This window comes from Vipera berus (assembly GCF_964194415.1).
Source record: "Vipera berus genome assembly, chromosome: 5".
In the NCBI taxonomy this organism is placed as follows: Eukaryota; Metazoa; Chordata; class Lepidosauria; order Squamata; family Viperidae; genus Vipera; species Vipera berus.
In genome coordinates, this window is record NC_138207.1 from 65,507,503 (window position 1) to 65,521,446 (window position 13,944).

At 37.3% G+C, this 13,944-nt stretch overlaps 1 protein-coding gene across 1 annotated transcript in view; it reads left to right on the forward strand.

The window, feature by feature from the left end:
* PTPRE (protein tyrosine phosphatase receptor type E) overlaps positions 1-12,938 on the forward strand; it is a 139,303-nt gene extending 126,365 nt beyond the window's left edge. The window contains exons 13-21 of the mRNA XM_081330118.1: positions 1,042-1,177; positions 3,689-3,838; positions 4,604-4,697; positions 4,924-5,000; positions 6,506-6,640; positions 7,388-7,513; positions 8,933-9,084; positions 11,086-11,221; positions 12,410-12,938. Coding sequence (XP_081186244.1) covers positions 1,042-1,177; positions 3,689-3,838; positions 4,604-4,697; positions 4,924-5,000; positions 6,506-6,640; positions 7,388-7,513; positions 8,933-9,084; positions 11,086-11,221; positions 12,410-12,484 — 1,081 coding nt within the window. The 3' untranslated portion in view covers positions 12,485-12,938. The remainder of the gene's footprint in view (positions 1-1,041; positions 1,178-3,688; positions 3,839-4,603; positions 4,698-4,923; positions 5,001-6,505; positions 6,641-7,387; positions 7,514-8,932; positions 9,085-11,085; positions 11,222-12,409) is intronic.
* The last annotated feature ends 1,006 nt before the right edge of the window (positions 12,939-13,944 follow it).

The following is a 13,944-nucleotide window of genomic DNA, read 5'->3' on the forward strand; positions in this document are numbered from 1 at the left end:
AAAACTGCTGAGTTCAAGGAACACAAAAATGGATGCCAAAAGTTATCAACAACAGAACTGGAATTATTCATTCATTCATTCTTTTTTTTTTATGCCACCCATCTCCCCTACAAGGTGACTCTGAGTGGCATACAAGTTATAAAATAAATAAAAAAATAATTAAAACATTAATCTGTACACAGATTATGATTATGATTGTAAAACTATACTGAAACTGGAAGCAAGAGATGGACAGGATGGAAATGCAGTCTTCTTACCCTGTCAGCCACTTCCAGCATTAAGCGCTCCCTTCAGGACCCCAGGCCAACTGGCAAAGTTTGATACCCTTTTGGAAGGTCAAAGGGTGGGAGAAGTTCTCACCACTGGTGATAGAGTGTTCCAAAGGGATGGAGCTCCAGCAGAAAAGGCTCTTCTTGAACCTGCCTGCTGGAATTCCTTAGCAGATGGTATCCATAGCAAGGCTCTTCCACTGGTGTGAGTGGGGCAGGCTAGTCCCATTGTGGAAAGACACTCCTCAGTTACCCTTCACCCATGCTATGTAGGGCTTTAAAGATAACAACACTTTGAACTGGATCCAAAAGTAAACTGGTAACCAATGCAGCTCGCACAGTAGTGGTATTATATGTGTATTCCTAGGGGCTTCCAGGACTGTGCACCTCACTGCATTCTGCACCAGTTGCAGCTTCTGAGTACTCTTCAAGGGTAGCCTCATGTAGAGCATGTTGCAGTAATCTACCTGAGAGATGACTAGGGACTATGCTCGGGGCAACTGGTGCAAAATGAAGTTGTGCAAAGAACCTCCTAGCCACAACTGCCACCTGCTCTTTGAGCAGGACTCATGAATCCAGAGGACCCCCCAACTGTGTACTTTCTCAACACCCTTGTATGAAACCTGACTGAAATGGGCCCAGAAATTGGTCCAGCTATTGGCAATATAATAAAGACAAAGAAATAATGTTTTGGAAATAAGATATATTGTTGCAGTGTAAGATGCATTATTCCATTGTGGTCTGCTTAGTTGCAACTGTTTTTTTTTCCAAGTGCTGGTGTGGGTCGTACAGGCACATTCATAGTAATAGATGCCATGATTGATATGATGCATGCTGAACAAAAAGTTGACGTTTTCGAGTTTGTGTCAAGAATTCGCAGCCAGCGTCCACAGATGGTTCAGACTGATGTAAGTAATACATTCATACATACAGTATATACATACCATGTTTCCCCAAAAGTAAGACCCAGTCTTACTTTCTTTTGGGCTCTGAAGTAAGCACTAGGATTTACTTTTGGGAGAGCTTACTTTTTCCTGGTACCAGTAGGCTGAGAGCATGTGGGGGTGGGGCTCGGGGAGGGAGGGTGGTGAAGCGGGTGCCCAGGGTGGATTGTGGGTTAGAGTTGGGGTTAGGCATTGGGGATTAGAGATGGGAAGGCCTGGAAATAGCCCAGAAAACTTGTGAAAAAAAGGTTTTTTCTCGTTTGTTTCCAAACTGCTTTGGAAACAAATGGGAAAAACCATTTTTCCCACCCAAGTTTTTCCGTTTTTTTTCTGAGTGCTTCTCATTTCCCGTTAGGGTTGGAGGTTGGGGAGGTTAGGGTTAACATACGGTAGGCATGGGTGGCCTGTTTATGGCCTTGCGTGGGTCAGGGAGGATCCGCAAGCCTCATGGCAGTGGCATTCGGTGCAATGCGTGAGGCGGGAAATGGCCACGGCCAGTGGCAAACAAAACTAGAGAGCTGTTTGCCATTTGCTGCCTCACACCCAATGCCACTGCCATGAGGCAAAAGAACAAGCTGGCGGTGGTAAGGAACCGGTATACCTGCACATGGGTCAGAGGGGGGGAATCCGCCAGGCCTCATGGCAGCAGCATTGGGCAGGACGCGTGAGGTGACAAACAGCTGCGGCCCACCAAAACCAGCCATTTGCTGCCTCATCTGTCACGCCCAATGCCGCTGTGCCATGAGGCCACAGAACAAGCCAGGCAGCAGTAAGGAACCAGTATACTGGTACCATGAGTCAGATTCCCCCCTCCCCCATCAGCTTGGCCTCATCACAGAGACACTGGCAGATCCCCCCACCTTACTTTGTGTCTATGGTGAAACCAGACGGAATCGGTGGCAGGCCATCCGTGCAGGCTTTTAAATAGGGCTTACTTTTGGGGGAGGGCTTATATTAGCCCCGCCCCTCAAAAATCAGCTGGGGTTTACTTTCTGGGGTGGGTTTATTTTTGGGGAAACATGGTATTATTTCCAGTAACTATAGGAAGCCTTTACATTACATCAATATGAATCTTTTGCATGTTAATCAATTGAGGTTAATTTTTATTGGTGAACATTTTCTTCTTCTCACTGTTAAAATCTTTCTTTGGAAATGAAGAGAAACAGAAAGAATTTGCATAGCAACTTAATTTGATATTGTATTCAGTCTCAAATGTGTCAGGTGTTTTTGTTCCCTAAATCAGTTGTATTTATCCACAGTGAGATTGTCACATATCTCATTTTCTCACTGCTGACATGATGATATCCTGGTGTTTAGAAGAATTATCTTTTTTTTAAAAAAAAATATTTGCTAAAGCAGCAGCTAGCTGATCATAGCAAATAGGAGTTTTGTGTTGTTGTTTTTTAAAAAAGTTAAAGGACAGCACTTTTTCTCATTAAAAATATTTGCCACAAAAGCCCTCTGTGTAAGTTCATTTTTTGTAGCAAGACTAAGACTGATGGGAGATGGGAGGGATTATATTCATTTCCTTGTTAAATCTTTGTAGCTTTTACCATATCACCTGACCTCACCTTTTTTATCTTGTCTTTGTTACAAGACCATTTATGTTATATTGCAATAAGTAGGTATCACTCTCGGTGTTTGAGTCTCAGGTGTAGAATCTGAGACTTCAGGCTACCAAGTGACCTCTGAAAAGTTTGAACTAACCTCTTTTGTAACTTTTGCAGAAAATTCAGCTACTCAAACAGCAATTTGGACAGTGCATTTCACCAATGCGCACTAGGATTGTGGGTGTGCAGGAAATATGTAGGCTAGAAACAGCCCATACCTTCAGGGCAATTAAAAATACTCTTGACAGTTCAGTCCTGTCAGTGATAATATACCTATCCTATACTTGTTGCATTGGTTTCCAATAGGTTCCTGGCTCAGTTCAAAGTGCAAATTGTCACCTTTAAACCTTTTGCAACATAATACCGGAATATATCAGACAACACCATATGAAAATTGAATCTACCCATCCATTTCAATCCTATAGACTAGAGAAACCCTTTTCCAGGTCCCACCTCCTCATGAGGGTCATACATTGTAGGCCAGATGACAGGCTTCTAGGGGGCAGCCCTATTTGGTGGAAACACCTTCCCCCTTGAATTACAAATAACCCTATTCTAGAGGCATTCTGAAAATTAATGAAAGCAGTGCTGTTCCAGGATGGTTTAATTGAATGTCACTAGTAAGGAATTGGAATTATATTTTGATTTTTACTGTCTAAATATGATTGTAAATATGTCTAAATATGATTGTCCTATTCTCAGCTTTATTTTATTATTCCCAAATCCAAAGGATTTTTGGACCGTGGGGAGGCTGTAAACATTGTAAAAATAAGTGAAATGTTTAATTTTAAAACAATGTTGCTGAATACTATTCAACTAAAAGTATTTCAAAGATCATGATTTAGAGTGTTCTGTTTCTTTACAGATGCAGTATTCCTTCATATATCAAGCCTTACTTGAATACTACCTCTATGGTGACACAGAATTAGATGTATCCTCCTTAGAAAAACATCTGCAGCAATCAAATAGCTCCACACCAAATCTTGTTAAGATAGGATTGGAAGAAGAGTTTAAAGTAAGTCTTAAATAGTTTAAAAATGGATATAAAGTAAATTGACTCCAGTGCTTCTTTTTAATACTTTAATTTTCTTTCCTAAGATATTTGATAGTTTTAGTTATAGCTGTCATGTTATTTATACATAAAGTATCAAAAGTTAAGTAAAATTGAAAAATTAAAGGTTTTTTTTATTTCTTGGCTTTTAATTTTTTATTTAAACTAAGCACTATAAAGATGAAAGTGGCATGATAAAGAAAAAACTAAAAAAATCTCATGCAAGCAAATATTTGAAAAAGAAAAAATGGATTGGAAGTACATGAGTACATTTATAGTGTTAAATTATGAAAAAAATATTCATATTCAGTATTCCCATCCAAAAATGCACTTGTATTGGTGAAGGAAAAATTACTAACAAACAGTATTTCAATAAAACAGACTTCTAGACTCTTATACTTTTTCTTTCTCTCCCTCCTCCCCAAAGTACTTTAACTAGTACAACAAATTTGCTCTTAACTTCCTTACACTTAACTTCCTATAACGCTTGTAGAACAATGAACACTAAGTAGACATTATATGGTAGATGTTTTGAGTTTTAAAATTTCCTTATGTGGAAGTATGTAACAAAGTTCCCGTGCAAATGAAATGATATATTGGTTTATCAAGCAGAATTTTTCGGAAGAAAATATGAGTAAGACATTTTGATTGAATTTGTTATTGTTCTTTTCATACTGAGTTTTCATATTTACATTTGTAGTCATTATCTAATTTTTACTTTTGTTTTAGAAATTAACAAATGTTCGAATAATGAAAGAAAACATGAGAACTGGTAATCTGCCAGCAAATATGAAGAAAGCCAGAGTTATCCAAATAATCCCTTGTAAGAAATTAAATTGCATTTTCAAACAAATTGTATAATTTAATTGACAAAAACTTACCTAAAAGAATATTGTAATATTTTACAAGCAACAGCAGGTGGCACTGCAGACTGAAATATAACTAAACTTTAATTTGGTAAAAGCCTGCTGACCATAATTTATATGCTATTGTTGACTATAAAATATTTAGAATTTTACAAAATCTAATGTAACTTTTTTGTGCCTTAGATGACTTTAACAGAGTGATTCTTTCAATGAAACGAGGTCAGGAGTACACAGATTATATCAATGCTTCCTTCATAGATGTAAGTACTTTTCTGTACAGAAAATGCACATACTGCAAGAGATATTAACATATTTTCCAGAATAGTTGTTTAAAATTCATCTAGAAAAGGGCAGTGTTACATGACCTTCAGCATTACTGTATGTTAATAACCTGTGAATTTAAAGAAAAGGAATCAGAGCCTCACAATAACAATAAAAAAGACCTTGTATTTAAAATATCAACATAAAGAAGCAAACATCTTTGCTTTTTCTTAGAACCAAGTTTGATTTACTTTTTACTATGGCAGGATTTGTTTTATTTAATTGAAAATAGAAATAGATAACTTTCTTTCAAACTTTTCTCTGTCTATTTATTTTGGTGAAGAATGTGTTTTTTCTTGGCATTTCAATGACAAATGAATGTTCATTACATAATATTAAACACATATGGTGCGTTATGTCAAACTTGCAAACTCTAAAGTTCATTCTGTGATGTCCAGAATGCTTTGACTGAAGCCCAGAGATCACCAAAAATTGCTGTGTAATGGTATTGTTAATAGGACAAATGACAAAAGACTGTTAAACACATGACTGAGAAATGATCATATTAACTATATTTAATGAATTTGATATTTTAAATACATGTAAATATATGTGAGAAGAATCATTTACTATCCTGGTCCCATCTGCTTTGTGATTCTGATCTCCTTCTCAAAGGTCAACTGTAGAAGAAGAGCTGCACACATTGGCAGGAAACATAATATCAGTTGTTTGATTTTGACTTTTGTGAGACCAACCATTGTGTTTTGTAAACTGTGGCTTCCAACCATATTGTTTAAATTTGGCCATTGTGGCTAGCTCAACAGGCTATTGTTAGAAGTCATATGTTGTTTAGTGATGTGTATTCCTCTCACATTCTCCTTTCAGATGAAAGAGGCTCATTATTTATTAATTTAACAAACCCTTGCCTTCTGTGGTGTTACCCTCCAACAGGTCTTCTTTTCAGTCATTGTAAGCCTCAGTGAAGATTTGGGCTAAATTTGTTTAACTAATTTCTTTGATTTGTGGATCAGAGTGAATGGGAGTGGGACTGGAAGGACCTTTAGAACTTTAAAGAAAACATCTATTCTGATTTTTTTTAATTTTTAATTTTAATCCCATTTATATCCCGCCCTTCTCCGAAGACTCAGGGCGGCTTACAATCTAAAGCACAATGTGCTTAGCAATAGCCTTCATTCTATGTATATACCTGCTTATTAGGGCTTTCGGGGGGGCCCAAGCGGCATTTTTACAAAGTCAGCTTATTGCCCCCAACAATCTGGGTCCTCATTTTACCTACCTTGGAAGGATGGAAGGCTGAGCCAACCTTGAGCCTGGTGGGACTCGAACCTGCACTAATTGCAGGCAGCTGGTGTTACTTAAGGAGGCATTAGCCCACTGCTCCACCAAGGCTCTGATAGATCTATTTAATATAAAATTACTTCCAAACAGGGGAGAATCTAGGTAACAGAAATTGTCAAAGGATGAAATATTTCTTTGTATCCAGGGCTATCGCCAAAAGGACTACTTCATTGCAACTCAAGGACCTCTTCCTCATACTGTGGAAGACTTCTGGCGAATGGTGTGGGAGTGGAAATGCCACACCATTGTTATGCTTACAGAAGTTTTGGAAAGGGAGCAAGTATGACCATTTTGTACAGTATCTTGTAAATATTTTGTTAACATTTTAAAAAGCAGAACAAGAGTATGGGAAATTCATTTGTACATTATATATCATTAACACTTTTCTGTAAAATGTGGTGCCTCAACAGGCCTAGCATAAATGTTTTGCAGTTCTGAGGCTGTGCAAGTAGAATTGATGCATTTGCTGTTGACTGCTGTTGACCAAGATTTTAACTGTTCAATAAATCATGAAATCTCCTATGAAGGAGCAAAACTGGCTACTCTTGAATTGCTGAGGCAAAAACTTGTCTATCACAGACAGACAGATGATTTGCAAAAGCTTGCATTACTTTACAATCACATGTTTTCAGAAAATATAGAAATCTAATTGTCATACCGTGTGTAATAGCCAAAGTCCAAAAAAGTCATCATAATTCAGAGGAAGTTATAATCAAATGCCAAGAATTTCAGTGGGAATTAAGTGTAGTTCTATGCTCAGAGGTTAGTGATGTTTAACACTTGCAATTTCCTTATAGTAAGAATTCTGTATATTTTGTGTTAACTTAATTGGGATATCAGAACCAGTTGGGTGTGATTCTTTTCATTACTCTAATGCAGATGGATTAGATGGTACATATTATGGTGCAATATAAAGGGGTGGGGAAAATGGAATTAATTTGTAAATCCCAGGAATGATTGACATAGCTTAGATATCAACAAGAAATATGAAAGCAACATTGTTTTTGTCTGTTTCTAAATTTTACAGGAAAAATGTTTTCAGTATTGGCCATCAGAAGGTTCTGTTTCTTATGGCGAGATTACCATTGATATTAAGAATGACTTGATTGTTGATACTATAAGCATAAGGGACTTTTTGATTACGCACAACCAGGTATTCTTCATAATTTCTCTACTTCTTAAAGTCACTGCAGCTATAGCAATTTCAGGTTGTCTTAAATACATTTTACTTCCATTTAGCAGATTTGTCTATAATAGTTATCAATATTTCACTTTAACAAACATATCGGAACAGGCAAATTTTGACTGCCCAGAAATTTAATCCCATCGTTCTATAATTGGCTAACAACAGAAGTTTCACATGGCCTTTATTTTGCACACAAAAAAGAAGATATATACAGAAGATCAGTCTACTGCAGACCTCAAAAATCCAGGTCATCTCTGATATCTCTCTATATTTCTGTCTCTATATCTATCTGTAAAACATGCACATACATATACACACATGCATATATACATGTTGTATGCATGGTGTAGCAGCACCAAGATTTAAATTCTGAATTTTAAAATCAACAGATTTGGATTATTGTTTCCTTAGCCTGAAGAGTGAGAGACATCTGTTTCATATTTACATTACAGTTTTAGTCAGTTCTTAAATTAATGAGGAACTTCTCTTCATCAGTTTAGTGTTCAGATTACTGGAGTGTTCTGTTCCAGCCTACAACCGGCCCTGCAGAAATGTTAGGGACAACCCCTTTGTTATATTCAATAGGCTGGAATTAAGCCAACCAAATTTATTTGCAAAAACTAAACGAAACAGTTCAAAACAGAGTAAAACAAATACAGACCGAGACTATATCAGAAGCTCTTCAAACGGTTGCCTTCAGCAACCAGCACCTCCCACACATTCCCCTTTTAAACAACAGTCTCAGGGTGTGGCTTCTCTTTGCCTCCTCCCGAGGTGCCTCACTACTTTTCCTTGTTCACTTCTGCTTGTCTGCCTCCTGCTTCGAGCATCCTTGAACAAAGCCAGCTGTGGATCGTCTTCGTCTAATCTTTCAGGCTCACACAGCTGGGTCTGAGGAGGAACAAGACAGGAGGGGCCTGGCTGAGAGCTCTGCGATGCATCTGCAACCAAAGGCTCTCCAAACCCCTCCTCCTCCTCCTCCTCCGAATTGTCTGATTTAGCTGCCGAAACCACAGGCTGACGCTGAATCACAATATGGAGATAGAAACACTACAAGCACATATTATGTGTGTATGTATATATCATGTAGACTATATACATATATATGGTATTTTTAAATCTATTTTCTAATATTACATTGGACAGTTAAGGTAAAAACATAGTAGTTGATACAAACTACATAGTTTTTGGCACTGCTTATAGAAAGGTTGCAATATGTAATAGATTCTGAAAGCTTTTATGAGTCTATTTAGAAGTACGGTAAGTCCTGCTATGTCTGATGGAATTACTCCCAGAAAAGTGGGTGAGGCTTTGGTATTTAAAAGTATTTCTTTCCATTACTTAAATTGTCTTAAACTGGTGGCTTTCTCACTTCTGAATAACTAGGAGAAGCAAGGCAGAGTTATTCGACAGTTTCATTTTCATGGATGGCCTGAGATAGGCATTCCGACTGAAGGGAAAGGTATGATTGACCTCATTGCAGCTGTTCAGAAACAGCAACAGCAGACGGGAAACCATCCCATTACAGTACACTGCAGGTAAACACTTTCTTACATCCCCCCCCATTCTTTTGCAGCTTTAAGTTTGAAAGCTCTCAAGGACTTTCACTCTGAAGCAAAGGCAGTAGGTACATGAAAGAAATTTCACAATCAGAAAGCTTTCTTCACAATCAGAAGGCTGCCACTTACTTTATTTACAGCCGCAGGATAGGGAAGCAGGTGAATTGGCCAGTGATGAGGATGAGCATAATGCAAGTGTATATACAAACTGATGATGCTTCAGATAATCTGAAGGAGCCTTGGTGGAGCAGTGGGCTAATGCCTCCTTAAGTAACACCAGCTGCCTGCAATTAGTCATGCAACATCATCACATGATGTTGCATGACATATCGTGACTTTTTCCCCATTGCCAGGTAGTGGGGTGGGCACGGTTTTGGTGTGATGCATCCGGCCAATAGGCCGGCAGTTTGACATGCCTGATCTAGAGGTTACTAGAGCATGGATAGCTGACCCCACAAGCTGCTATTGCTAGTCAGAAATGAAAGGAGTGAATTGTAGAAAAAGAGCTACCATTGTATATATATCATGCTATCACAGCATGGAATGCACATGGTGTAGTGGTGTAGCACTCCACAGTTCCAAAGTTGTCTCAACATATGTTTCTATAATGGATTCTCCGATGGATACCTTACTCCAGATGAATTTGAAAATTGACTTTGTTGACAAATGTTTAATATCCCTTTGCTTCTACTGGATAAATTGTTCAGATTCCTGAAGATGTGTTTCATTTAATCTTGTTCACTACAATTATAATCCATGCCTTGCTTTAGGCTCATAAATTACCAATATTGAAACAGAGAATGGAAAAATTCTTTATTGATAACAAAGTACTGTAATGTAACAGAATCTTGAAAGCTTGCCAAAGCAATTCTCCAGTTCAGTTATATCTAATGTAAATAAGGTGGAGTTATTCTGAGCCTCTTTCTCATGCTTACCTTTCCCCTGGATGAAGGATTTCTATTTGTGAGAGTCTTCGTTCCTTCTCCATCTTCCTAGGATCTACTAAACATTCCATCATAGCAGTTTACACAAGCTAAATTGAGACACAATTCAAGACGTGTGGGAAAGTTGGGGTTTGTTTTTTCCCCCAAACTTTTGTGAAAGATCCCAATGCCTAATCCTATATAGTTCTACAAAGTTGAAGAATCCTCTCAATCAACACTGAAATAACTATCCCTTCCCATTTTGCAAGTGGAAACTTCCTCTGGATCTTGGTGGGTGGATAAATCTATTCCAGAGGAAACTTTCTATGTAAGGAAGTAACTTCAAAATCAGCATTCACTGTCTGAACAGTTTTAAAGGTTAATTTTTTAAAAAAACATATTTTTATGGTAACGTGAAGATTTTATAAAAGCTATATATGAATGAGCAAATTTGCAAAATGAACACCATATCTGGTACTCCTGAAGAAGCAAAGATTCAAGGTGCTGGTTATTACCTATAAAGCCCTACATGGCCTGGGTCCGGGGTATTTGAGGGAACACCTGCTGCCGGCATCAAATGCCCTTCGCCCAGTGCGCTCCCACAGGGAGTGTCTGCTCAGGGTCCCACCGGTAAGAGATTGCCGGCGGGTGACACCCAGGCATAGGGCCTTCTCAGTGGGGGCACCTGCCCTCTGGAACCAGCTGCCAGTGGAGCTGAGGACTGCCCCCGACCTCCGGTCATTCCGCCGGGGCCTGAAGACCTGGCTCTTCGAGCTCTCGGGCCCAGGCTGAGGAGTAATTTATTTTAATCGGGGTTTTAATTGCACAGGGTTAGTTTAATCTTTTTTAAATGGGTTTTAACTTTTGTATTGCTGGTTTTTAACTCCCTGTAAACCGCCCTGAGTCCTCAGGGAAAGGGCGGTATATAAATGTAATAAAATAAAAATAAATAAATAAATAAAGAACTATAGAGGCTAGTAAGCCTATTTACATTAGCAGAGACTCAATTCTACATGTATATTTTCTCTGCCTATGGTATTTATCTTTGTCTTTGTAGTGCTGGAGCTGGAAGAACAGGTACATTCATAGCACTCAGCAATATTTTGGAGCGAGTCAAAGCTGAGGGGCTCTTAGATGTATTTCAAGCTGTGAAGAGCTTACGACTACAAAGACCACATATGGTGCAAACACTGGTATGTTGCTTCACCGCAATTGATAATATAGCACTAATAGTAGCAGATAGCACTAATATTTTGGGAGCAAAACAGAAGCTCTGTCCACACTCATACGACAGAATTGCTTTGATGATGGCAAGTGTAACTGCAGGGATTGCTAAGCAATGCTGTCATACATTAGGACCATATCGTTTAGCAACAGAAATTCCCAATTGTTGTATGTTAAGGAGTACCTGTATAAATTTATTTTCAAAATTCCTCCCCAATGGTAAAAGTACCCAGTTATAGTATGTGAGGATACAATTTCAGGTCCCCTTGTTTTGTTGGCATGCTCTAAACCAGGCATGTCAAACTACCGGCCCACGGGCCAGATGCATCATGCCAAAACCGCACCCACCCCACTGCCATCAACGGGGAAAAAGTCATGATACATCCCGCGACATCACATGACATAATGAGTTTGACATACCTGCTCTAAACAGAGCTGAAAACCAGTTATGAATAAGAGCATAGAAAAAAAAGAGCAGTGGTGGAGCAGTGGGCTAATGCCTCCTTAAGTAACACCAGCTGCCTGCAATTAGTGCAGGTTCGCATCCCACCAGGCTCAAGGTTGACTCAGCCTTCCATCCTTCCGAGGTAGGTAAAATGAGGACCCAGATTGTTGGGGGCAATTAAGCTGACTTAGTAATAATGCTGCTTGGGGTGTGTGTGAAAGCCCTAATAAGCAGGCATATACATAGAATGAAGGCTACTGCTAAGCTTGTAAGCCGCCCTGAGTGTTCGGAGAAGGGTGGGATATAAATGGAATTAAAATAAATAAAAAATCTAATCAGCAAAAATTAGAACTGGTCTTTTGTTTGTTCTATGAAAACTTTTTCTAGAATAGTGAATTTGTATTAATAGGTTCAAATATAGGTCAATAAACTGAAAATACATTCATATTAATGAAAACATATAAAAGTACCAGGATTCATTTCTTATTCAAATAGTTCTTCAAAGAAAATAATTGTTTTGTTCATTGCTTTACATACAGTATAGTAGTCTAGGCAATGTCACTTGATAGATAATTGTGCTGCAACGTGTAACAAAAAGTGAAAAACATTTTATCTGTATGATATTTTATTATGATTCTACAGTTAAGTTTTGAAGTTAAATACAATTCAACAGAGTTCAAATGTAACAATGTCTCTTTTTTTGCACCTGCAGGAACAGTATGAATTCTGCTACAAAGTGGTACAAGATTTCATTGACATATTTTCTGATTATGCCAATTTCAAGTGAAAATGCTTGCCATTTTTTAATTTAATCATCTGTACAAAGATTTGTAAATCATGTTAATTTATTTCCATTTTTTTAAAAAAAATCTAAATGTACATATGATTATCTATGTTTTGCTTTGAATGTCTCTTCAGGTATATGTATGACTCAAATAAGCTTCTACCTTGATCCAAAGGAGTATGCACATACTCTTTTCATACAATAAAATAAACTTCTAGTCAGCTGTTTGGTGACAAAAGGAAAGAGCTGATTTGTGAGATTTTCGTAGATTTGAAAGGACTTAACGTGTTCACCCCAGCTGGTTGATAAGCAGGAAAGTTGTATACGCAGAATATAGTTGCATGTTGGACTACTCATTCAGCTGAAGAAATGATGTGCAAAATCTGTGTCTGCATGTGTAACAACCCTATCTAGGTCATAGCTTTGTGTTTTTGTTAGTTTTAATTTTAAATAATTGATCCCCATGTACAAAATGGGGCACATACTGTTGTACATACTGTTGTGAATACAGGCACAATTCAGCCTATGTTAGGCATATTTAAGACTCACTGATTTCAGTAGGTTTAATAAGCATATGCTTAAATATTTCCCATTGAAATTAATGGAACTTCGTATCCAGCTAAACGTTTGAAAGCACTAATTCTGAAATTAAACTGAGGTAGGTCTGATCAGCGGCTTGGATAACAGTCCACTGATCACTCTGAGCCCATGTAAAAGCAAAAATATATTAATAGATCACCTTAATTTTGGCTGAATCTTTCCCATATTTTGCCTAAATGCATGTAAAGTTGTGATTCATTATATCTAATCTTAAGTTTGAAATTATATATTTTTAATTTATTGTATATAGTCCCTAATATTTATATAAAAAAGAAAAAGAGTACATTTTTAGAGCTAAAAAGTCATCCTGCTATCATTTAACAATATTTTATTTAAAGCAAATACCATTTAATGATTACACCACAAAGATACCAACTAGACTGAAATGAATATGGGCTTTCTATGATAGACAGTTAGAAAAAAATTTTGAGTCTTCATTTCAATAAGATTTACATCTGTTTCTTGTTTTCTTATGTTGATGCTATTGTGGTCATTAATATATTTTATCCTGATACAACTTCACTAATATTAATGTGGAGAATTCACCAAGGTAGATAATATACAAAATGTGCTAAAATGTGAGAATATTCTAAATATTTATTTTTATTTTATCAGTATCAATTAGAATCATTTGCCTCTTTGGTACTGTTTTGATCTTTATAGTTAAGCACAACTTGAATAGAGAGGAACACAAATCTTCCATAAGAAACAACATAATATATCATTTTAACTTTTTAAAAAATGTATATTTTTTAAAATAGGATTCTAGGAAATTCTGTTTTAATGCAAGTTCTTAATTAATACCATAGTGTAAATATGGAGTTTCTTAAATTTAATTAAGTAGTCTTAAAATATAATTTTAA